The 23,878-nt window shown below is 51.5% G+C and overlaps 1 protein-coding gene across 3 annotated transcripts in view; it reads right to left on the bottom strand.

The window, feature by feature from the left end:
• The window catches only part of H6PD (hexose-6-phosphate dehydrogenase/glucose 1-dehydrogenase), a 30,932-nt gene extending 7,767 nt beyond the window's left edge, over positions 1 to 23,165 (bottom strand). Inside the window, exons 1-3 of one of the 3 annotated variants that reach the window (XM_025405455.1) lie at positions 22,887 to 23,165; positions 13,107 to 13,743; positions 11,587 to 11,704 (exon numbers count right to left, since the gene is read on the bottom strand). In XM_025405455.1, coding sequence (XP_025261240.1) covers positions 11,587 to 11,704; positions 13,107 to 13,733 — 745 coding nt within the window. In that variant the 5' untranslated portion in view covers positions 13,734 to 13,743; positions 22,887 to 23,165. Of the gene's footprint in view, positions 1 to 11,586; positions 11,705 to 13,106; positions 14,035 to 17,988; positions 18,012 to 22,886 lie in introns of those variants that run through there. The other 2 variants (XM_025405449.1, XM_025405439.1) reach the window with 2 other exon arrangements.
• Between the last annotated feature and the right edge of the window lie 713 nt (positions 23,166 to 23,878).

The raw sequence follows: 23,878 nt of genomic DNA, 5'->3' as shown, positions 1-23,878 counted from the left end.
TAACAGCAGCAACGTAACAACACCGGTGTAACAACATAACACCAGCGCAACAACAACAAAACAACACCGGCATAGCAACAACATACCACTGTAACATAACAACACTGGTGTAATAACAATGTAACACCAGTGTAACAATAGCAACATAACACCAGTGTAACAACAACATAACAACACCGGCCTAACAACAGCAACATAACACCACTGGCATAACAGCAATGTAACACTGGCATAACAACATAACAACACTGGTATGACAATGACGTAACACCAGGGTAACAACAACATAACACCGGCATAACATTAGCAACATAACACTGGCGTAACAACAACGTAACAACCCTGGCTTAACAATACCGGTATAACAACGTAACAACATGGGCATAACAGCAATGTAACAACACTGGCGTAACACCACCAACATAACAACACCGGTGTAACAACAGCAACGTCACACCAGCGTTAACAATACTGATGTAACACCACCACCATAACAACACTGGCATAACAACACTGGTGTAACAACAGCAACAAAACAACAGTGGTGTAACACCAACATAACACCACCACCATAACAACATTGGCACAACACTGGTGTAACAATAGCAACCTAACAACAATGGTGTAACACCAACATAACACCACCACCATAACAACATCAACGCTGACAACAGCCCGAGCCCACACTGGGCCCGCGCCGCTCCTCCCCATACTCACAAAGACCCTGCACACAGGCACCATGATCACTCCTGCTCCACGAGTGAGGAAGGAGACAGGTGACCAGGCTGGCGGGGCAGAAGCAGGCACTGCTTAACCACGAGCTCTACGCCACTCCCTCTTCCAAGGCTCAACCCCGGTGGGCACTCATTATGAGTGACTCAAATATACAGGACAGTCCCAGAGCTCAGGGTTCCAACGCATACCACCTCGCAGGAGAGTTCCAACACCCGAGTCTCCTCACAACCTCACCTCCAGAGAGAGCCTGGCCTGATGACACGAGGAGCCATCGTTTCTCAAAGGCTTCTGCATGCAGAACCCCTAACCTGGGACTCGTTTGTTCACCCAGCAAACTCCCACTCATCCTTAAGGGCTCGGCTTCTAGGAGCTTTGGCCTACCCCTTCTGAGGGGCCCTGTCTTCTCCTGGCCCAGCTGACCGTAATTCAGGCCTGTTTCTCTTTCTTCCCCTCTACAAGGGAGGCTCCATCTGAGTTGCTTCCCCGCTATAAGGGAGGCTCCATCTGAGTGGTATCTCCCTCTGCTGCATCCCTGGCCCCTAACACAGCACTACGTTCAGACAGTGGACAGCAGAGAAAATGAAGATCCACACATCATCACGGACAAACCTCCAAAACCTAATGTGGTGAGAAAGCAACATGATTACTTTGATAAAATAAAAATTAATTTGAAAATAGGATATAGGCCAGGCGGAGGGGCTCATGCTAGTAATCCCAGCACTTTGGGAGGCCAAGGCCGGAGGATCACTTGAGCCCAGAGTCCAGGAGTTTAAGACCATCTTGGGCAACAAAGTGAGACCCTGTTTCTACAAAAAATTTTTTTAAAAAAGTTAACCAAGTGTGGTCCCAACTATTTGGGAGGCTGTGGTGGGAGGATTGCTTGAGCCCAGAAGGTCAAGGCTGCAGTGAGCTGTGATCGCGCCACTGCACTCCATCTGGACAACACAGAGAGAGACCCTGTCTCAAAAAAAAAAAAGAAAGAAAAAGAAAAAGAAAACAGGATATAAAGTGACCAAAATAAACAGAACTTCAAGAAATGAAAAATGTAATTGGAAATTAGAAATTCAGTAGATGGGCCTTACAGATGAGAAACAGTTGTATAGAGTCAGCTAGCAGAAGACAGAGCTGAAACAATTCTCCCAAACGCTGGACACAGAGACAAAAAGATCCATGCTTGGACACATACAGGATGACTCTTGTTCAAAATTATACAACAGGTTGTTTAGGGAACGAGGTGTGCATGGAAACATAAGGAGAAGTGAGGGGATAATCTATCTGCAACTCGGAAGCGTAAGATGAGGAAATAGGTCAGAATGTGGGGAGGGACACGCAGGAGAATCAAATTCTTTTTTAAAAACGGGTGGTAGGTGGATTGGTGTTTGTTATACCATAGTTCTGTATCTCTTCCATGCATTCTGTAAACTTCAGTTTTACCTAGGATCTAGTTAACATTTAATTCAAACAGACAAAGAGCAGTGGATTCTAAGTTCAGGCCTGCTGAGCCCAGCATGCTCCCTGCCAGCAGCCATTCTGGGTCCACGGCGCCAATCCTGAGCACCTGCCCTGACCGGGTTGTTGGTGTGCACTCTCGGGTCAACTAGACAGCAAGCATGCCCAGGTCACGGCTGGGGGAACAACCTGCCCTGAAGCCAGCCCGATATGCCATTTCTGACAGCAGCACCAGTGTTGGGGGCAAGAAATGAAGCCGGCAGCCACTCATAGGAAGGCACCCTGTCCCCGGCCATAGCAACCGGAAGCTAGAGGGTGCAGCTCTGTCCAGGGATACTAAACCCTGAAATGAACAGGAAGTCCAGCCCAACTGTGCCAACCAAAATGCCAAGAGTGGTCTCCACTGGGAAAACAATGGCTGAGGTCCCCCAGCTCTGTAGTGTTATGGCCTTCAAAGTTCTTGTGCTATTGTTGAGAAGACATCCACAAAAAGAGAATACTGATGACAGCAATGTCTGTGGATCAGTCCATTTATCCTCAGAATAACAACCTATAAGGAGGCCCTTCTATTTCCCCTATTTTAAAATATAAGGAATCTGAAGTTCAGAGAGGTTGAAAACTTACCCAAGGTCACACACAGCTGGTGAAGAGGTAAAAATGAGATTCAAACCCAGGCAGTTGGCCCCAGAGCCTGCAAAAGATTTCCCTTTTAATTACCTACTACTCAACCCTACAACAGAATGGTGTGAAGTTAAGTGGCGTGGGCACCACTGGCCTTTAGAAACAGAGCACAATGAAGAAGCCGGCTGAGCTTCTGGAAGGAAGGGTCTAGGGCAGACGTCAGAGATTCCAATGCCTACCGGAGCCGGCAAAAGCAAAGAGGATGGAGTGAGGCTGGTGTCCCTCACAGCGACAGTTAAGTACCTCAGCTGCATTCAGGTGGTGCCTCACAGGAGTATGGGCCCAGGGTTACCAAACCTTCCAATTCTCCTTTTTGGGAGAATGTAAAAAGACAATTCTTCCCTTCCCCTGCAATAGTAGAACAGGAAAATTAGGAACATCTTATATTTGAAAGGGACCTAAGGCCTGGCACAGTAGCTTATGCCTGTAATCCCAGCATTTTGGGAGGCTGAGTCGGCCAGATCTCCTGAGTCCAGGAGTTCAAGACCAGCCTAGGCAACATGGCAAAACCCCATCTCTACAAAAAATACAAAAATTAGCCGGGCATGGTGGCATACATCTGTGGTCCCAGCTACTTGGGAGGCTAAGGTGTGAGGATCACTTAAGCCTAGGAGGTCGAGGCTGCAGTGAGCTATGATTGCACCACTGCACTCCAGCCAGGGCAACAGATCAAGACCCTGTCTCCAAAAATAATAAATAAATAAATAAATAAATAAGAGTTCTTGGCCTCAAACAGTTAAACAGAGTCATGATCCAGCAACCCCACTCCTGGGTTTACACTCAAGGGAAATAAAAATGCAGGTCCACACAAAAGCTTGTACATGAATGCTCATTGCAGCATTATTCATAATTGCCAAAAAGTAGAGACAACCCAAATGTCCACCAACTGGTGACTGGATAAATTATGGTATACCTATACAATAAGATAATATTCAGCAGTAGAAAGGAATAAAGTGCTGGTACCTGCTAGAACTTGGATGAACTCTGAACACAGGATGCTAAGTGACAGAAACCACACACCGTATGATCCTATATGTACGAAATATCCAGAACAGGCAACCCCACAGAGAATGAAGTTCCGTGGTTGCCAGGAGCTGGGGGGAGGGGGAAGTTAGGGGATGACAACTAAGGGGTACAGAGTTTCCTTTCCCGTGATGAACATGTTCCAAAATTGATTGTGGTACTGACACACAACTCTGTGAATACACTAAAGCCCACTGGCCTGTCCACCTTAACTGAGTAAAGTGTAGCAGGATTTGTGAGTTATGGCTCAATAAAACTTTTGTAAAAAGGTTTCAGAATAGGGAAGCAGAACCACGAAAGAGGTACTTAAGGCAGATGAAGCTGTCTGCGACCCGCAAGACGAACAGGATGGGACTGGTGGTAGTGAAATCACCGAGGCAGCCTTTGCTGCAATCAAAGGAAGTAACAAAGGTAGGAGGGAACAAAGTCACAGTGAACTGCAAAGAAGTTATTATAGATGAATACAAACTACTTGGTGGCTGGCTGGATCTGTGAATGGTGGTGCACAGCTGTGATCTGGAGTGTGGTCTCTGGAGTCAGGCTGCTCCAGTATTTTATTTTATTTTATTTTATTTTATTTTATTTTATTTGAGATGGAGCCTCCCTCTGTGACCCAGGTTGGAGTGCAGTGGCGCGATCTTGGCTCACTGCCACCTTCGCCTCCCGGGTTCAAGCAATTCTTCTGCCTCAGCCTCCCGAGTAGCTGGGATTATAGGCACATGCTACCACACCTGGCTAATTTTTGTATTTTTAGTGGAGATGGGGTTTCACCATGTTGGCCAGGCCGGTCTTGAACTCCTGACCTCAAGTGATCCACCTGTCTCGGCCTCCCAAAGTGCTGGGATTACAGGTGTGAGCCACCATGCCCAGTCGGCCCTGGTTTAAATACGGGCTCTACCATCTTTCAGGCCTGTGATCTCCAGTAACTGACATCACCTCACGTGTGAACAAGCAACAATCCCGTGCCTCCCTTGCAGGGCTTCTGGGGGCCTTCAGGAGTGAATAACCACACAGGGCTTTGAACAGTGGGTAGCACATAGGAAACACTGATAAATATGGGTTGGAATTTTTCTTATGACAGATGCTGTAAGAGAAGGGCTACCGGCCTGGTCACTCAGAGAGCACTGTTACCATCTGAAATAAAGAGGTTAGAAAAAGTAGTTGGTATTTCCTGAGAAAAATGCAGTGGTGGTTTTCATTCTAAATCTGCTGCATCTGAAGTGATGGTGCAGCTCCCCGTGGAGCTCTCTAAAAGGCGGCTGGAGGCATAAACTAGGGCCTGGGGAGACAACAGACACTGGAGAGAAACTGGATTTCATCAAACCTGAAATGCCATCAGTGGTGGAGGCATCACTGTTTTATAACCCCTAAGAAAGAAAAGGGTTTCCAGTTTCACTATGTCAACCCGTTAAGGATAAACCCAACTTCAGAGACGTCCAAATATGAAAAATATGTGTCTTTTGATCAATGAATTACAGATTTATATGTCAACAACATAGTTAAAGTTTTAAAAACAGATGAATTTTTGATGAAGGGAACACAACAGAGTCCCTAAAAGCCCTGTTATCTGCTTACTATTCATTAATGTAGCAAATCCCTAAGCGGCCCCTTTCCTATTTTTATCCTCTCTCAATTCTCAGAAAGAATGCATTCCACGGGTTTACTACCTGCTGGGTAAAAGAGAGCTTCCTTTATTCCTTAATTTCAAGCTTCAGGGGGTGCGCCTGTGTTTAACACGGCCTGTAGATTTATGGACTTCGCTCCTCTCCTGGTTGGCTCTGTCTTTTCAGAGTTTAATGCAGTGACCGGGACCGTGGCCTGGCACCTCCCTGGGAAGAGGCCATGCAGCTGAGTGCAAGGACAGGAGGTGAGGGGCTGGCCCTCCTGCTGATGCTGATCTTTTCTTAGTTACTGCCAGTTATTGTGGACTGATTTCTCCTAAAAATGATCTATATTGGCTCCTAGTATCTTTTCCTGGGTTGAAAGTTGAGGGTTGAAACCCATCAGTATATGAAAAGGATAGAGAAAAGCACAACCAGGGTGGACATTGGGAAGAAAGACCCCCTGTAAACTTGGCTCCTGCCTGTGCACATCCAGAGCTCGTCCAAGGTCAGAGGATGACAAAGTAGGGGGGCCATGACTGCGCCTGCCGGCCCTGCTGCTCAGTCTCGTAACAGAGAGCAACAGCTGGAAAGCACTTCTTCCCCTTGGCCCAGTCGTTCCACTGCAGAAGCATATACTTACAGGGAAGATGTTTCTTTAAAATGCTCATAAATGTTCTCGAATTAGATAGTAGTTGCATAACTTTGTAAATATACTGAAAACCACTTAATTTTATATTTAAAAAGCGTAAATTTTGTGGTATGTGCATTGTATCTCAATTTTTAAAAAAGCTCATAAAGTAGTATCTAAGATAGAAGCCAGGGGAGGCGGGGCACTCCTGTAGTCTCAGCTACTTGGGAGGTTAAAGCAAGAGAGGATCACTTGAGACCAGGTGTTCAAGAGCAGCCTGGGCAACATAACAAGACTCCATCTCTAAGATTATAATAATAAAATGGCAAAACACCAGAAACAACCAAAAAGCTTAATAAAAGAGTTTATAACACATATTCTGTAGTATGAACAGAACTGAACAGAAACACAAGTATTAAAAGGTATATACTGTGCAGACTACTAATACATAGAGATTTAAATACATATACAACTGTGTGCGTATATGTGAGAGAGAAATATGACATAAAGAATGGACATAAAAGAGTATGACAGATCAATTTACAGGATTTATATAATAATCCAATATAAGTCATGTGGAACTCAGACACACTGCCGCTGCCTCTCCTTGCAAACTTGGAAGAAGAACAACACTTCCATTTGTAACGTATTTCCGTGTGCATTATCTGATTTAATCCTTAAAACTACCCGAGAGAGAGGTACCGGGGCTATCAGCATTGTATAGAGGTGTGCTGAAGGTCACAGCCTTCAGAACCAGGACCAGAAACCCCCTCCTCATTGCTTCCACATTGTGGGAAATCCAGGTTTCCCCAACAAAAATAGATTAAAAAAAAAAAAAAGACAAACAACTAAGAGCCAGCTGCAATCCCTATCAACACCTTCTGGGATTACTAAAAATAAAAAGAGGTGAGGGCCAAGGAGAGTGCAGTGTGCTGGCTGGTGCTCTCTCTGGACAGGAGATCCAGCAGCTGCCCTGGACTCACCTCGCAGACAGCTCTGCAGATGGGGCGAGAAGGGGAACTGGCCCTGCTGAGTGAGCTCCTGGCCCCTTCTGGCACACCAGGATGGAAGGCGGGACAGCTGGTGTGTGCCTGGAAGGACCCTGGCTGCCCTGGTCCCTCAGTGAGAGGCACTGAACGGTCACTCCAGCCCTCAGAGGTGGGGCAAGCATCAAGCTCCTTTCCCCATGTCAGGACAGGGACCCTCCCAGCAGTGACATCCTCAGGAAGTCTCCCTCCTTCTTTGTAACAACAACGACAGGCCTTCTACACAGAGGGGAAACTAGGGCAGCAGTGAGACTGGCCCTGAGTGCGTTCCAGCAGGGAGGCCAACTGCTGAAGGCCTGGCCAGCTTGGGAGGCTGTGGAGCTCAGTGGCTAGAGGCTTGGGCTCTGAGGTGCCCGAGACCTCGGTTCCAATTCCAGCACTCCCGACAGAAAAGGCAGCCGGACCCAGACAGCTGAACACAGCCCATTAATCACATGGGCCCACCTGTCTGCAGAGCCCTCCCGATGCCATGATGAGGGCCAGCCAGGGTCATCTCTGGGATGAAGGAGGCTCAGTGACTCTCCTTCTATGGCCCATGCTGCTTCAGAGACCCCAGCCAGGGTACCCTGGGTGGCTGTGCCTCTCAGGGGCTCACAGACTGGGACACACAGGAGAAGCACCCCAGGTCAGGCTGAGGGGAGCTGGGTACCAGATCCCTGCTTCCTTTCCTCCTCCCCACCCCCTCCGGCCTGTGCAGTAGCCTTGACTCTGCAGCAAACTCCTCTGGGCCAGAGGCTGCAGCAAGAAAAAAAAAAAAAGCACTCACCCAGCATGGAGGACGGCGGGGAGGGAGCTGGGGAAGCCGGCTTCCACCCACTTAGATGTGTGTGATACGGATGGGGGAAGACATCCAAACGACCTTGCCGCTCAGAAGTCCCTTTCCTGGGGCCTGCGGCAGCTCTGGACCAGGAATGCTCCATTTCCCAGGCCTGGCTTGCAGCCTCCTCCCTTCCCAGCACTCAGGGTGCTGGCTTGGGTTACGCAGGTGCCACTCCTGCCTAGGAGTCAGCTAGGGTTGCACCACTGCGGGGGTGGAGGGCAGCTGGGATCCACCGGAATCCTTGGCAGGGGCAGAGCACAGGGTGGGGAGTGGGGGAGAATGGCCTGTGGTGTGTGTGGGGTGGGGAGCTGGGGAGAATGACCTGCTGTGCACTCTGCCCCTCTGCTTAGCAGTCAGACCACGGGGCTCTGAATCCTGCCTTGGAAACGTTCTGCCTACGCTGAGCCCCACTGCAGTGGCGCTCGCCTGCCAAGTCCACCAAACTCCAGTAGAAGGCAGCATTTCCTCCTGCCTGTTTCCTGTCCTTACCCGGGGCAGCAGTGGCAGCCTAGGCCCTGCTGTGCTGGGCACAGGGCTCCTGGCCATGCTGGGGTGTGCTGCAGGTCTGCGGTGCCTGTCCCTTCTCTCCAGCCTGAACTACAGAAGGGGGCCCCCTGAGGGACTAGCTCCAAAGCTGGACCCAGAGAAGACAGCACAGAGCAGTGCTTGGGCCAGCAGGGCGGTACCAGGCCACCTTCTTGGGATGTAGAAAGAATGTGTCCTCTGGCACGCAGGCACACAAAACTGAGAGAGACAGCAAGCAAGCTCATTCTGTTGCCAAAGCACCCCGTGTCCAAGGCCCACTTGCTGGGGGGCTGGGCACAGCAGCAGGCAGTCCCTCCCTGCTATGAGTTAGGCAGGGCCTGCCAGTAAATGACAGGTAAACAAGCCAATGAGTGACGCCCAAACCCCAGGACGGCTGCAGTCCTGCTGGCCACTTCTGACAAGAAGCATGGACTAAACGAGCCCCACTCTGGCCTCAGCACAACAGGCTGCAAGCCTCCAGGACTAGTGGATCCCCCACTGCCTGTCCTGCGCTGAGGCTCCCTTTGCCCCTGGGCTGAAGGTGCAGGGCCCAGTTGAACTAAGGGCCTTGGACTCTGAAGCTTAGGAGCAGCGGACCCTCCCCCAGAGCACCACATGGCAGGCAAGGCTGGACCTCCTTTAGTCCCCGCAGCTGTGACAACAGGGCTCCAAGTGGCTCTCCCTCCTGGACCTTGAGGACAGCCAGCCCAGGCTGTTGTCTTGCTGTTCAAACTCAACATCCTCAGACTGTCTCGGCAAACAGACCCGCCCAGAGCTCCGCCTGTCTTTCTTTCATGTCTTCCATGTTTCTTTCTCCAAAATCCAAAAGTACCTTTGCTAGGATAATCAGGCCTGCAAGCTGCCTGGTCCCTGGCTCCACGGGACCCACACAGAACCCACAAATGGACACTACATACCAAGAAGGAAACGGTGGGAGGGTTGGAAGAACTAAGAGGCAACAGCACCAACAGGTAACGCCAGACATCATGGCTCTTCCCCAGCCCAGGGCGGGGACAGGAAGGAGTTGCCAGAAAGGGGAGAGAAGAGGAATCCTGGTCTCCCAGCCTTGCTGGGGATGGGGCCAAGTCCAGGTAGAGAAGGGCAGGCTCCAGCCCACTAGCTGCACAGGGGCAGGGCCCCTCCCATTCTGCTCCAGGCTTTCTGCACCAGGTGCAGCTCACTTCTCTGAAGATGAAGCAGGGATAGGCCCAGCACACGTGCCTGCTGGGATATCAGGCACAGACAGGCATGGGGGGAAACCCATGACAGGCGCCCTGTTGAGGACTGGGAGGGAAACTTGGAAGGGCTGGAGGACGATTCCCTGTGACCCACTGCAGGGGGCAGGGCCTCTTTTCTGCTGTGGGTTCTGGAGTAGAGAAAGCCAGTGCCTTCTCGAGCCCAGCAATGTCCTTCAAGGCCTGGCTCGGGAAGTCCTGCCTGGAATCCCACCCACCCCCCACATTGTCCCCTGACCACGCTACCTGCCTGCAACACCCGTCACCCATTTTGTTTCCTTTTTCAAAGACAGGGGCTCGCTATGCCGCCCAGGCTGGTGTCCAACACCTGAGCTCAAATGATCCTCCTGCCTCTGTCCCCGAGTTTCTGGGACTACGGGTGCGCCACAGCGCCCGGCTGCATTTTGGAGTTTGTCCCGCCAGCCGGTGTGATGAGATCATCACCCTCACAGCACCCGTGAATCTGGGCAGTATGAGGGAGCCATATCTGAGAGGCTGAGTTTTCACTGTGGCACCTCAGCCCCGCAGAGAGCTTCTGGCACTAAATACACATTCGGAGAGGAATGGAGAAACAGCTGAAGAGAGAAACCAAGGTGGGGGAAAGAAAAAGAGAAAATGGCCCAGAGAAAGAGCAAGGTAGACAGAAAAAGAGGAGAAACCTCCTGGCCCATCCCTGGGTCCAGGGCTCGGGCCCTGCCCTGTGGCGGGCACGCACTGCGGGGGCTGGGGCGGGGAGGGCAGTGGCCTCGGGTGCTCCCGCTGCAGCTGCAGAAAGCGGCTGTGGGGATGAGCTGGCCACTGACGCAGCGCTGGCAGCACAGGGCGGCGGCGCCAGGCCTGAGTGCTGGGGCCAGACTATTGCCCCCAGGATCAGGCTCCACCACCTTCTACTGTGGGGCTGTGGGCTCGCCACCATCTTCATCTGTAAGGAGGCTAATAACAGCGCGCACCTCACCCGGCGGCTGGGGGACTGGGGACACGGTCAACTTTAGCTGTTATCATTACTGGGCAAGAGCCAGTGCTTTCCATCTTCACGGTCAATGCTCCAAAACTTTGCTACCATCACAGAATGCCAGGTCCCAAAGGGACCTTAGCTGTCCTCATTGACAGGACATGCTCATCTCACAGCTGCAGGGAGTGACATGCTGAAGCCACCCAGCTGAAGGCAGAGGTGGGCCTGACGCAGGGCCCCTCACCTCCCGGGTGTTTACTCAGCGTGTCTGAGGTGTGTGGCAGGTGCCGGAGAGGCGGTGTCCTCCTGGAGCCTACAGGCTGGCAGGAGGGACAGGGTGGAAAAGGACGAGGCAAGGGTAACACCATGCAGGGCAGGGGAGGGAGGCGTGTGGTGCCGTGCGGGTGAGGGGAGTGGGTCTGCAGGGCTCAGAAAGGCTTCCTGGAGGGCCATGGAGCTGAGATCTAACAAGCGACAGAGGGGTCAGGAGGTGAGGGGGACACGACAGGGAGTACCCCAGGCAGGGGGTGCCACGGCTGCAAGCACCACAGTCGGAGAAGCCCTCACGCAGCTCCCATGGTCTCTACACACTCAAAAACTCAGGGGGATCTCAGGGGGACTCCAGCCTCTACCACGTGCCAGTGGTTTCCTGCCTCTGTGCCACGTCTACTTCTCTGGACGATACACTCCCCATGGACAGCAATGGCTACTTGGGCTTTGCCAGCTGGCACCCTGGGGTTTAGCCCGGTCCAGAGCTAGGCACATGGCAGGCTCGAAGGGAGACCACAGGCCCACAGAAAACCTCCCTCTGAGAAGCGCCCCACGCCTCACCGCAGACAGCGGGCAGGCAGAGGCTGGGGAACCGAGCGCGCCGGGCCAATCACACACCTTCGGCATCCACGGTCTCTTTCATGATGATCTCCACCCGCTCCACGTGGTGCCGGTTCCAGAGGCTGTCCAAAGCCTTGCGGTTCTGGTCTCGGAAAGGCAGGATCTGTGCCACGGCCTGTCAGGAGGAAGACTGGGCATGCTGCAGGTTCCTCTCGTGATGAAGGAGGAACCCTGACTCCTGGGAAGGGCTCCGACCTCTCTATTCCCTGCTCAGAGCAGAAGATGCCCTCCGAGCAGCAGTTCTGGACTTCAGGATCTCACAGGCCAGTAAAGGTTCCAAAAACTTGCAAGTGACCTCCAAAGGGTTACCAGATTTGTATTTTGCCAAGAAAAGAAATAGTTAAAATTACCTATCTTCTATTACAATTTTTAATAAAATAAAGACAGGTTTAACACCAAAAATGTAGCAAGAAAAGCTTCGAATTGAGCACATTCAGTATTTCTTCTCATCTCACTATAAACAAGTGAAAATCTCCCCAGGACTGGCCCAGTTCTGAGGACCACTGCTTAGGAATCCTACTATGGGCAACTCCAGGCAGGGTGGGATGGAAAGCCATGTCTCTGTCCTCAGCAACTACCTATGCCCACCAGCACTATGTACCAGAACACAGGGCTGCTGCGCTCTCTGCTGGGGTTCCTGGGACAGGATGTGCCCAAGGCCTCCAAGGCATTTTGAGTGAACTGGTCAACGCACATGTGTCACCCAGGAGGTTACCCCATGCCCCTGCCCAGGGCTTAGAGTCCTACTACTCCCTGGTTTAAGCTCTTGTTGCCAACCTTCTGGCTCAAAACACAACTTAGGAAGAAAAAGATTTTGAAAAAAGGTAGATGGGGCAGGGTGCCCTGTAATCACACCTGTAATCTTAGCACTTTGGGAGGCCGAAGCGAGCGGATCACTTGAGGTCAGGATTTCGAGACCAGCCTGGCCAATATGGTGAAACCCCATTTCTACTAAAAATGCAAAGAATTAGCCGGGCCTGGTGATGTGTGCCTGTAAGCTGAGCTACTTGGGAGGCTGAGGCGGGAGAATTGCTGGAACCCAGGAGGCGGAGGTTGCAGTGAGCCGAGATCGTGCCACTGCACTCCAGCCTGGGGACAGAGCAGACTCTGTCTTAAAGAAAAAAAAAAACAAAGGTGGATGGGTGCAGAAGAAAGCTCGTTCTAATTCCCACGCACACCCAACAGGAAGCCAGGTCCAGACACCAGAGTTGCTGGGCCGCCTCCACAGAGGATGCAGGGCAACCGTGAGAAGCCAGAGCCCAGACTGGGAAACAAAGAGAATGGGGGCTTTGCAGAGGACAAAAGAGGCCAGATACATGGACAAGGACCCAACAGTCCTGCCCTGCTGCTGTCTTTCTTTTACCCCCTCACCTCCTGCCTACCCTCAAGGAGACCACGGGAGCTATGAGTTCACAATGCCCTGGGGCCTAGCTCCACAATGAGTGAGTGGCCTTGTTGCTGGGGTCTACCAGCATCCAGCTCACCCTAGCCCTGGCAGGCTCCACGCTGATGCTCACCTGCTTGCCCAAGTAATGGTCCACCCGGTACATTTCCTCCTCCTGGAAAAAGCTCCCGAGTTCTGTGGCCAGCTGTTGAGCTGAGAAGTGGTCATGGCCAAAGGGTTTCTCAAGGACAACCCGCAGCCAGGCGCCCGGGCCTGGCCGGCAGCTGCTGTTGATGTTGCGGGCAATGTCTGCATAGGCGAAGGGTGGCACCGAGAAGTAGAAGATCCTGCCAGCCTCCCGGAGGCCTGCGTGCTGGAGCTGTGCCTCGATGTCCTTGTTCAGGGCCTGATAGTCCTCGGCCGTCTTCAGTTGGCGGTACCGGCTCAGCTGCAGGAACTGATCCTTTTCCTCTGCACAGTGACTTGGTGCCATGTCCTTGGGGCAGGAGAGGGATTCCAGGGTCTTGGCCATGAGCTCTTGGCCCTGCTTGGGGGCTGTCAGAGCAGCTCCATGGAAGCTAAAACTGTGGCCCCTCCCCGCTTCATCCAGGTACAGCTGGAACAGTCCTTGCCATAAGTACTTCTTAGCCAGGTCCCCAGTGGCTCCCAGCAGGATTATGGAGACATGTTCCTGGAGCTCCTGGGCCTGCAGGCAGCCCAGAAGGGCCACGCACATCACCACTATGAGCATCTTCCACATGCCTGGGTGCCTGGGGTGCACAGAGAGACAGACGAGGAACAAGGAAGGATCAGACATGGTTCAGGTGGCTATGATGTGGAAACAAACATTTCCTGCCTGGCAAGAAACCACCACGTGTTTCTTGAGAAAATGTTATAGGCCCACAGCTTGTCCCTCCCTCGTGGCGGCCTGGTTTCTGTTCCAGGAAGCCAGTGGGTAGGGAGCCTGCCCTGCAGACAGGGACTCTGCCTGGGAAAGTTAGAGACCACTTGCTAGAGATGAACCACTTTGCTGCCGGGAGCATAGGAAAGTGGCAAAGGCCACCAGGAAGGGCAGCAGGCCTGGGAGTAGAGCTGTCCATTTTATGACCAAGGCCAGTCTCTTCCAGGAGCACAGGTCACCTGGACGAGCAGGGCAGCCCCAGCCTAGGTATACTGGCAGGTCCTCAGGCGACAGCTGGAACAGTGAGAGGGTAGGACCACCTCCTCTCGCCTCTCACCTGCCTCTTCTCCATGTCTACTGGGCTCCAACTACAAAATGATGACTAATAACTGGGATGGCATAGTGACAGGAAACATGGACTCCAGACCAACTGCCCAAGTCTGAATCCCAGCTCAACCCCTTAGTAACTGCACAATTATTTAACCTGGCTGCACCTCAGTTTTCTCACCTGAAATGGAGGTAATAGTGGTACCTACACCACAGAGTTGTGATAAGAATAAAAGGAGTTCGTGCTTGTAATGAGCTTAGGCCAGTGCCTACCACCTATGAAGCACTGAGTGGTAGGTGTCATCCTGGAAGAGCGATACCAGCAAACGCTTAGTGCTGGCACTAAGTACTCATATGCATTAGAGCTCAATGAATCCAGACAAGAACCCTGGAAAGAACCACATGGGGTGGGTTCTGTTATAGTTCTCCCATTCTGCAAATGGTAAAGCTGAGGCTCAGGTCAATGAAGGTCCCAGGGTAAGAAAGCAGGGGAGCTGGGACTGACTGTGCAGTCACTGCATGACACACCCAATGACCTCTCCACCATCGCTATACAGAGGGGACCAAATCTGCCTCCTGCCCTGACTTCGACCCCCTCCTCCCACCGTCCCCTCTGCCTCTTCCTCATCGCTCTCGAGATCCATCTCCAAGAGGGTCCTAGTGAGTGACCAACCCAAGGTGAGGACCCAACAACAGCGTCTGAGCCAGAGTCTATAGGACACACGACGCGTCCATCACTGGAGCTTTAACTAGAGGATCGGGGCCACACGAGTGACTCCCCAGCCTTCCTCTCCCACTCTCCCTGTATCTGCCCTCACCCCTAAATACACACATGGACCACAGGACCATTCTGCTTTTTCCTCCTCTTTCCAGTCCCTGTCCTTGGCCCTTCAAGCATTTTTTCCTCAACTGGCAATCGCCCGTCTGGAGAGAAGGAGAAGCTGCAAGGTCAGTGCGGGAGAGGGCGAGTGAGAAATCTGAAGCCCAGAGAACAGCCTGGAGAAGGAGGAGCCGCCAGCTGGCAGGCTGTGCTTCAGAGCTGCTGATCGGATCCGGGTAGCCAGGGCTCTGGACGTGCCTGGTACAAAGGGAGGAGCTAAGCCCCCAGAGTGCTGGCATGGGCAGGTGGGGGAGCCCCAAGGGCCAGCACCTCTGTCCCCACCCCAGAAGACTGCAGACAGCTGTGATGGATGGCCACCTGGCCTGAACTGACTCCTGGCCCTCTATTTAATCCTGTTCTGACTCTGAGATTTGAGTCCCTCCCTAATGAGTCCTGTTCTGGGTCCCCGGTTCTCAGGTTGGCCTCCCTTATCTGTTATGTTCCCAGCACTTCTTTAAACAAATCCAAGATACTGGGTATTACAACATGATTGTTTACTCTGTGTTTGCAAAACAACTAGAGAACAACTCTTTCCTAAATGGGTGTGGGTGGTATGTGTGGGTATTTGTTTTATTATATGTTTTTTAACCTTTACAGTGTTTCTCAAACTTTAATGAGCATTTGAATTTCCTGGGGATCTTTTTAAAAGGAGATTCTGATGCAGAAGGAAGGGGACCTGAAGTGCTGACAGCTGGTCCAAGAGCACACTTCGAGCAGCAAGACTCTGGAATACTGAGCAGTGAGTACCAGAGTAACGATTCTCATCAAAGGAGGGCATCAGAACAAACACGCGTGCCTCGCCTCCTGCTGCCTTTCTCAAGACAAAGACGTTCCGATCCAGAAGGCGTAGGGTAGGTCCTAACACAGGTGTTTCGAAACAGTCTCAAATGGTTTCATGTGCCCATCCCCTTGTAAAAACTGGTTGTTCCTGAGTCCAGTAATAATACCTGTGTTAACCAAGTAGTCAGCGTGTGCCAGGTGACTTAAACGCACCGTTCCAATCGTTCCTCACAACAGTCTTGCGGAGGGGGTTCTGTGAGGAGTCATTCTACGGACAAGGAAACTGGAAGGTGAAGGAAACTGTCAAGCCACAAAGCCTGGGGCCTCAGTCACGATGCTAAACAGCTTCCTTAGTCAAGCAGAAGAACGAGGCATTTGGGTGCAAGGACCTGGGCTCAGGACCACTGCCTAGCTTCGTGGTCTAATTAAGTCACCTAATTAGGCCAGGCACAGTGGCTCACGCCTATTATCCCAGCACTTTGGGAGGCCAAGGCAGGAGGATCACTTGAGCCCAGGACTTCCAGACCAGCCTGGGCAACATAGCCAGACCCCCACCTCTACAAAAAATATTTTAAAATTAGCTGGGTGTGGTGGCACATGTCTGTAGCCTCAGCTACTCAGGAGGCTGAGGACTGCTTGAGCCTGAGAGGTCCAGGCTGCAGTGAGCCATGATTGCACCCTGCACTCCAGCCTGGTGACAGAGAGAGACCCTGTCTCAAAAAAAAAAATTAAATAAAATAAATAATTAAATAAATCGGCCAATTAAATCAGGGAGACGCCCTCCACCTTTCCATAAGGGCAGGTAGGTATTTAGAGCCTTAGCACACACATTTCCTCATCCATAAAACAGGGCAAATACCATCACCCAAGGCAGGGGGTTGGGGGCGGGGGCAGTGAAGACTGAGATGATACATGTGACAAAAATGCTATACAAATGTTAATTAATTAATTAAATGCAAAGTTCCTCCTGGCCCCCAAGGGTGGTATAATACCATTGCTCTCAGGAAAAAGATTGTGAACCTCCCTCCTCTCCTGGGGCTACAGAGCCAGGCCCTGCAGCCAGCACTGGAGATCAAACCCTGGTTCCTAACTCAACACTCCCGACTAGTCTGGAAGTAGCAGGAGGAAGGCTGGCTTGGTCATCCTCCCTGCTGTCCTGACAGGGATATAAGCAGGCCCAGAGAAGTCCAGTTAAGTCAAAGTCAGGAACAGAGGGACCCCAGCCTCTGGAGCAGAGGCACCCACAGCTCTAACACATCTCCTGGGCTCCACGCCTCCTCCTTATGCTGCAAGGCCCCACCTCAGAAGGTTTTCCTCTGAAGCACTTCTCCCCTCTGCCTCCTTGCCTGCTCTGAGAGGAATGGCCTATGAAATAAATCTTCTGAAATTACATACTTGAAGTTAGTCAAAGAGCATGGAAGTAGCCTTCCAAAGGCTTATCCAACTATGAATCCCTTCTTTTCAAAAAATGAACAAATCAATGAGAAAATCTTTAGTGAGAAGTTTGAGCAGCTCTAAGAGGAGGGGGCATCAGACTGGGAACTGGACTGTGCGGTGGCTCTTGTCTAGGCCCTGCCTCTAAACAACCGCATAACCTTGAACAAGTCATTTAGCCTGGCTGGGCCTCAGTTTCCTCAACTAGGAAATGGGAGGGTGAGATAAAGGATCTGTGTGATCTTTTAGTGTCCCTAAGTCCTGTTTTCCGAGGAAAGGAGATCCGCACCCTATTATCTGGGAACTGCCCTCCACTTTTCTATAAGGCAAATGAGTGCTTCAAGCCTTGACCTCTGCAGCCAGGCAGGGAAACAGAACTAAAATATGAAGCCAAGAGCTGAGAACTGTGCGTCATTCAGCAGTTAAGACAAAAACTCTTGAAGCTGTAACTTACGTGTGTGGAGGATGCAATTTCATTTACAATTCTTATTTAAGATACTTGCCAGAAATACACTCACTACGAAACAAAGTGCTGTGGGGGCATCCTGTAGGGAGGTGGAAAAGACCTTCTTCTGATGGCTCATCTTAGAGCCAGGGCTGACTGTGGGCACATGAACCCAGTCCTGGGCATCCTTCACTGTCTCCAACTCTACTCCTGAGAGGCTCCTACCAGTCATCCTGGGAGAGACTTACCAGTTAAAAGGCTCTGCTAACATCCCAGAAGGTGAGAGCACTGGCTTGGCCAGCCAGGGGGTTTGGATCAGAATCCAGGTTCCGGCCTTTGTTCTCACCCAAGCGGAAGAGGCATGCAGCTGTCCCCAACCAGACCCAGCACAGACAGACCCAGCCTGTGCTGAAGCTCCAGCCGCAGAGCGTTTTCTGGTAAACCACAGGAGGAAGCAGTTCTAATCCTCTTATGCCCAGCCGACAAGGGGTGGGAGAGAGGAGCTGGGAGGTAAAGGTCAATGTCTGCTGCTGCCCTGTTCCCTTTCCCGGCTTTTGACGTTACCTTCTGTGCGCCAGGCAGGAGGAAGGGAAATTTTCTTCAAATCATGACCCATGAGTTTGGAATTTTTTAAAAAGAACATGTGGGAGTAAAACAAAAGTTCAAACTAAAGATCATTTGAAACTAAAGCACACGGCGATGTGCGTAGTCTTTTTACAATAGCCAACCCAAGGTTTTTGGGGTTTTTTTGTTTGCTTGTTTTCTTTTTTGCACTCCTGTTCTGGTCCATTTATGCTGAACCCATCAATGCAGATAAAAATCAAGCCTGCTATCAATGACCTCTGATCTGCATTCACTGCCCTCGTGGCCAGAATAGGGACAAAAGCTTCCATATCGGGCTCTGGGGTCCTTGTTCCTCTCTCATCTCAGAGAATCCTCATTCCCATCTTTAGGTACCTCTCCTGTAATCCCAGCACTTTGGGAGACCGAGACGGGAGGATTACTTGAGCCCAGGAGATCGAGACCAGCCTGGGTAACATGGCGAAACCCCATTTCTACTAAAAATACAAAAGTTAGCAGGGTGTGGTGGCAGGTGCCTGTAATGTCAGCTACTTGGGAGGGTGAGGCAGGAAAACTGCTGGAGGTTGCAGTGAGCAGAGATCATACCACTGCACTCCAGCCTGGGTGACAGAGCAAGACTCCGTCTCAAAAAAAAAAAAAAAAAAAATTCATTACATAAATTAAAAAGGTAATAAATACTCAAAACTCATTACTTCCTAATCATCTGACTGCATTTCACTAATATCTATGCTCTTGATATTATTTATATCCACTGCATCTATGAGGTGAAAATATATTATAGTGTATTTGAAGTTGGCCAATGTGGGAATATTTACACCACAGATATAGGCAAAGGCTATAAATCAGGGCAACCCCACCCCTCACAGAGTCAGTTGGTAAACATTACCAGCACACAACTGCCTATCTGCCCAAGTCATTATTTACAGCCCGAACTTCCCCTAAACTCCAGACTCATGCAGTCAATTGCTATTCTGAGAGCATGAGTGGGATGTTTGCCAGACTTAATATGTACAAAACTGAACTGATTTCTCTCCCAACCTGCTTCCAATGTAGCTTTCCCCATTCTCAGTAAATGGCAACTCTATCCTTCCAGGTGTTCAGACCCAGAAACCTTGAGGTCATCTGATCTGTCAGCAAATCTTGTAGTTTCTATCTTCAAAATTATGTAGAATACAACTGCTTCTCACCACCTTCCACCACTCCACTCCGGTGCCAGCCACCGTCATCTCTGTCTGGATTACTGCAGGAACTTCCTAATTGGTCTCCTCTGTCTATCCGGACCCTCTATGGTTGAGCCTCAACACGGCAGTCAGTGACCTTTTTATAGCTCCAGCTGGATCATGCCATTCCTCTGTGCAGACGTCTGCAGAGTCTACACATTCTGGCCTCCCACCCATTACCTCTTTGAGCTCTTCTCTTACCATCCTGCCCATCTAGGCTCTGGCTGCCCAGTCTCCTGCCTCAGGGCCTTTGCACTTGTTCTCTCTGCCTGGCCAACCCCCCCATGTCCCCCACCATGTCCACGTGGTTTACTCCCTCACTAACTTCAGTTCTTTGCTAAAATGTCATCTTCTCAGTGAGGCTTACTCAGACCACTCTAAAATTGTAAACCGCCCACCCCCATCCTCCTCTCCTGCTTTATTTCTCTCTGCAGTACATCGCTTTCTAATATACTGTATGATAATTACATTCATTTTGCCTATTGTCTGCCATTCCTTCCCCCAAGAGTGTGCGTGCCAGTGAGGACAGGGACTTTTGTTTGTTTTGTTCTCCGCAGTACCTCCAGTATCCAAAACAAGGCCTGGCATACAGAAGGCGCTCTATAAATATCTGCTAAATGGACAAATAAATCCCATTTGCACAGGACCACTGTCATTTCTGCATTTGAAATATGGACAAAGGAATACATCTCTAATGGTGACTTCAAGCACTGTGACACAGCACACATTAGCAGCAGCTTACTACTTGGAACAATACTTTTAATAATAAAAGAGCTATTTATGGAGTATTTAACTATATGCCAAATGCTCGGCTATCAGTGTGACATGCATCATACCATTTAAATCTTGCCACAACCATATGAGGTAGGTCCCATGATTATCCCCATTTTAGCAGTGAGTAGAGAGGAGGGCAAAGAGAGGTCAAATAATGTGGCCAGGCGTGGTGGCTCATGCCTATAATCCCAGCAGTTTGGGAGGCTGAGGCAGGAGGATCACTGGAGGTCAGGAGTTTAAAACCAGCCTGGTCAACATGGTGAAACCCCGTCTCTACTAAAAATTCAAAAATTAGCCAGGCGTGGTGGCAGGTGCCTATAATCCCAGCTATTTGGGAGACTGAGGGAGGAGAATCACTTGAACCCAGGAGGTGAAGGTTGCAGTGAGCTGAGATGGTGCCACTGCACTCCAGCCTGGGCAACAGAGCGAGACTTCATTTCAAAAAAAAAAGAGAGAAGTCAAATAACTTACTGAAGGTTAAGCAACTAGAGGTGATAGGTTTTGAATACAGACAGTCTGGTCCCAGAGCTAACCTTCCTGTAAAATGTGACTACATCTCTGAATGGCAAAATGACCACTGTATTAGTGTAGATACTGAACAGTGGTTTAAACCAGACAGGCTATTTCTCTGATCCATGAAGTCAATTTGTTCCGAACACTAACCGCGGTCTCCCGGGTTCGCTTTGCCTTTCACAGTTCTTCCTTCTGACATCAGGAAGACACCATGCGTAAGCCTCAGTTGCTTTGTTGAAACCTGGAAGACCTTCAAGGGCTAGTTTTTGGAGAACTGGTTACATGAGAATATTCTGGATTCAAATCCCTGCCACTCAGTAACTATGTGCCCTCAGACAAGTTATTTAACCTCTCTGTACCTCAACCACAAAATGGGAAAACAAGTCAATGGGAAGCAAGGCACTTAGCACAATGCCTGGCATACAGTAAGCACCCAAGAAATCCTAGCTGCTTTTTTTCTTTGAGATGAAGTCTAGCTTTGTCACCCAGGCTAGAGTGCAGTGGCACAATCTTGGTTCACTGCAACCTCCACCACCTGAGGCGGGGCAGTTCACGCCATTCTCCTGCCTCAGCCTCCCCAGTAGCTGGGATTACAGGCATCCACTGCCCCTAGGCCCAGCAAATTTTTGTATTTTTAGTAGAGACAGGGTTTCACCATGTTGGCCAGGCTGGTCTCGAACTCTTCAAGTGACCTGCCCGCCTTGGCCTCCCAAAGTGTTGGGATTACAGGAGTGAGCCACTGGGCCCGGCCAGAAATGTTAGTTTCTATCATTAAACCATTAGCATCACGAATGAAGGCCTTCTTGCTAGCTTCTTGAACTGCTGTTAAAACCAACCAGCTGGGTGCGGCCTGTAATCCCAGCACTTGCGGAGGCCGAGGCGGTGGATCACCCGAGGTCAGGAGTTCGAGACAAGTCTGGATAACATAGTGAAACCCCGTTTCTACTAAAAAATAAAATTAGCTGGGCGTGGTGCCACGTGCCTGTAATCCCACCTACTCAGAAAGCTGAAGTGGGAGAATCGCTTGAACCAGGGAGAAGGTTGCAGTGGGCCGAGATCATGCCATTGCACTCCAGCTTGGGCAACAAGAGTGAAATTCCGTACCTACCAAAAAAAAAAAAACAAAAAAAAACCAAACAACTAACCATCCACCGCAGAAAAATACCAAGGAAAAAGACAGCTTATCATGACCTTCCAATCATAATGATGAAAAATTAAAGGGATATGATGCATAATTTAAAATATGCTATCTGGGTGTGGTGCTTCACACCTGTAATCCCAACACTTTGGAAGGCTTAAGCAGGAGGATCATTTGAGCCCAGGAGTTCGAGACCAGCCTGGGCAACATAGTGAGACCACTGTCTCTACAAAAAGCCGGCGTGGTGGTGCGCGCCTGTGGTCCCAGCTACTCGGGAGGCTGAGGCAGGAGGATGGCCTGAGCCCAAGAGGTGGAGGCTGCAGGGAGCCGTGTTTGTGCCACTGCACTCCAGCCTGGGCAACCGAGCAATACCCCATCTTTTATAAAAAAGTTAAAAAAATAAAAAATAAAAAATATGCCCATTTGACACCAGTTTTCCCTCATCTGTTGCCTTTCATGATCCATGGGCCTGTTGGGGGTGCAGGGGGAGTGGGGAAGGACACTTCTTTCCAGAAGTTCTCTCTTCTGGCTAAGCATTCAAGGTTGGGTGAACTGATTTTCAGACATCCAGAGAGGTTTGCCTCTGGAAAACCGTTCACTGGATCCCGGTACGGGAAACGATATGTGAAACCCGAGGGCCAATCAATGCCAAAGACTAAGCAGGTCCCGGGTAAAGCACGGAGTTCCCCCTCTCCTGTAACTCAGTTCCGGGAAGCCCAGGAAAGGGCCGCTCGGAGCGACCCTGGAGGGACCCTGGCCGCCTCCTGAGCAGCCCCAAAGCCGCCAGCCAGGCTCCGCGGGGCGGGCAGCGCAGGCTCCGGGGTTCGGCGCGGCCTCGGGCCCGGCGGCAGCGCGGGTTGGAGGCGCCGGGGCGGGGGCGGGGGCGGCGGCGGGGCCGGCGTGGAGGGGGGGCGCTTACTTCCTTTCGCGCGGCGGCGCGGGCCGCTCCTCCGGGACACGGCCGGGGCGGCGCTGAGGGCCCGGCCCGCTCCCGAGGGCTTCTCTGCGCCCCGGACCGCACCTCCTCTTCCGCAGGGCCCGTCGCCCCGACAGGTGCGCGTGTGACGCGGCCACGCGCCTCACGACACTCCGATACCGCCCGCGGAGGCTGCGGCGGCCACAGGGGAAGGCGCGAGGCCAAGGCCAGCCCGGCCGCCGCCCCTCCCCAGGCCTCAGGCCTCCGCGGCCTCGCGCGCAGCGAGACTAGGGCCCGGGCCGGGGGCGCGCGCGGCGGGGGCGGGGCGGGGGCGCCGGCGATGCCACGCCCCCCCGCTGGCGGCCGCCGGGGCGGGGCCTCGGAGCTTCCGGGGCGAGTTGGTAAGTCCGCTCCGAGCCTCCGCCCCTGCTCTTCCTTTCGGCCGCTGGGTTGCAGTGCGTCCTAGAGCTATCCTGCCGCGTCCGAGACGCGCTCAGGACCCAGAAGTGGCCGAGGGACGTGGTTGTGTCGTGGAGGGGACCAGGGGTGCTGGCAGCTCCCTACGATCTGGCACCCGCTCTGGGACTCCCCAGGCCTCGCTTTTCCCCATCTGTAGAATGAGCGGCTTGGTCCTTGCCGTCTTCAATATCCAGAGTAGGGATTTAGGAGTTGGAGCGCACACGCTGGCCACGCCTCCGCGCACAGCTTCAGATCTCTGCCACCCCTTATCACTTGTGTGACCTTGAGCTCAGTTTCTTCATCTGTACAGTAGGGACAATGGGAATACCTGCCTCCGGGGTTGTCTGGCACGTGGGTGCTTAGTAAGCGGAAGCTTGGACCCGTGTGACAAATGGAAGACGTTTGCTAAGACGTTGCTAAGAAAGACAGCAAATGGAATCAGGGCTTCTCTGTAGGGTGAGAGGTATTTAAGTGAGAAAACGGGACCAGCTGCCTCTCAGAGCCCTCAGTCCCCTTCCTGTCCCCCACCATTATCA

The sequence above is a fragment of the Theropithecus gelada genome, chromosome 1 (genome assembly GCF_003255815.1).
Source record: "Theropithecus gelada isolate Dixy chromosome 1, Tgel_1.0, whole genome shotgun sequence".
Classification (NCBI taxonomy): Eukaryota; Metazoa; Chordata; class Mammalia; order Primates; family Cercopithecidae; genus Theropithecus; species Theropithecus gelada.
This window is presented reverse-complemented; position numbering and strand designations above follow the sequence as displayed.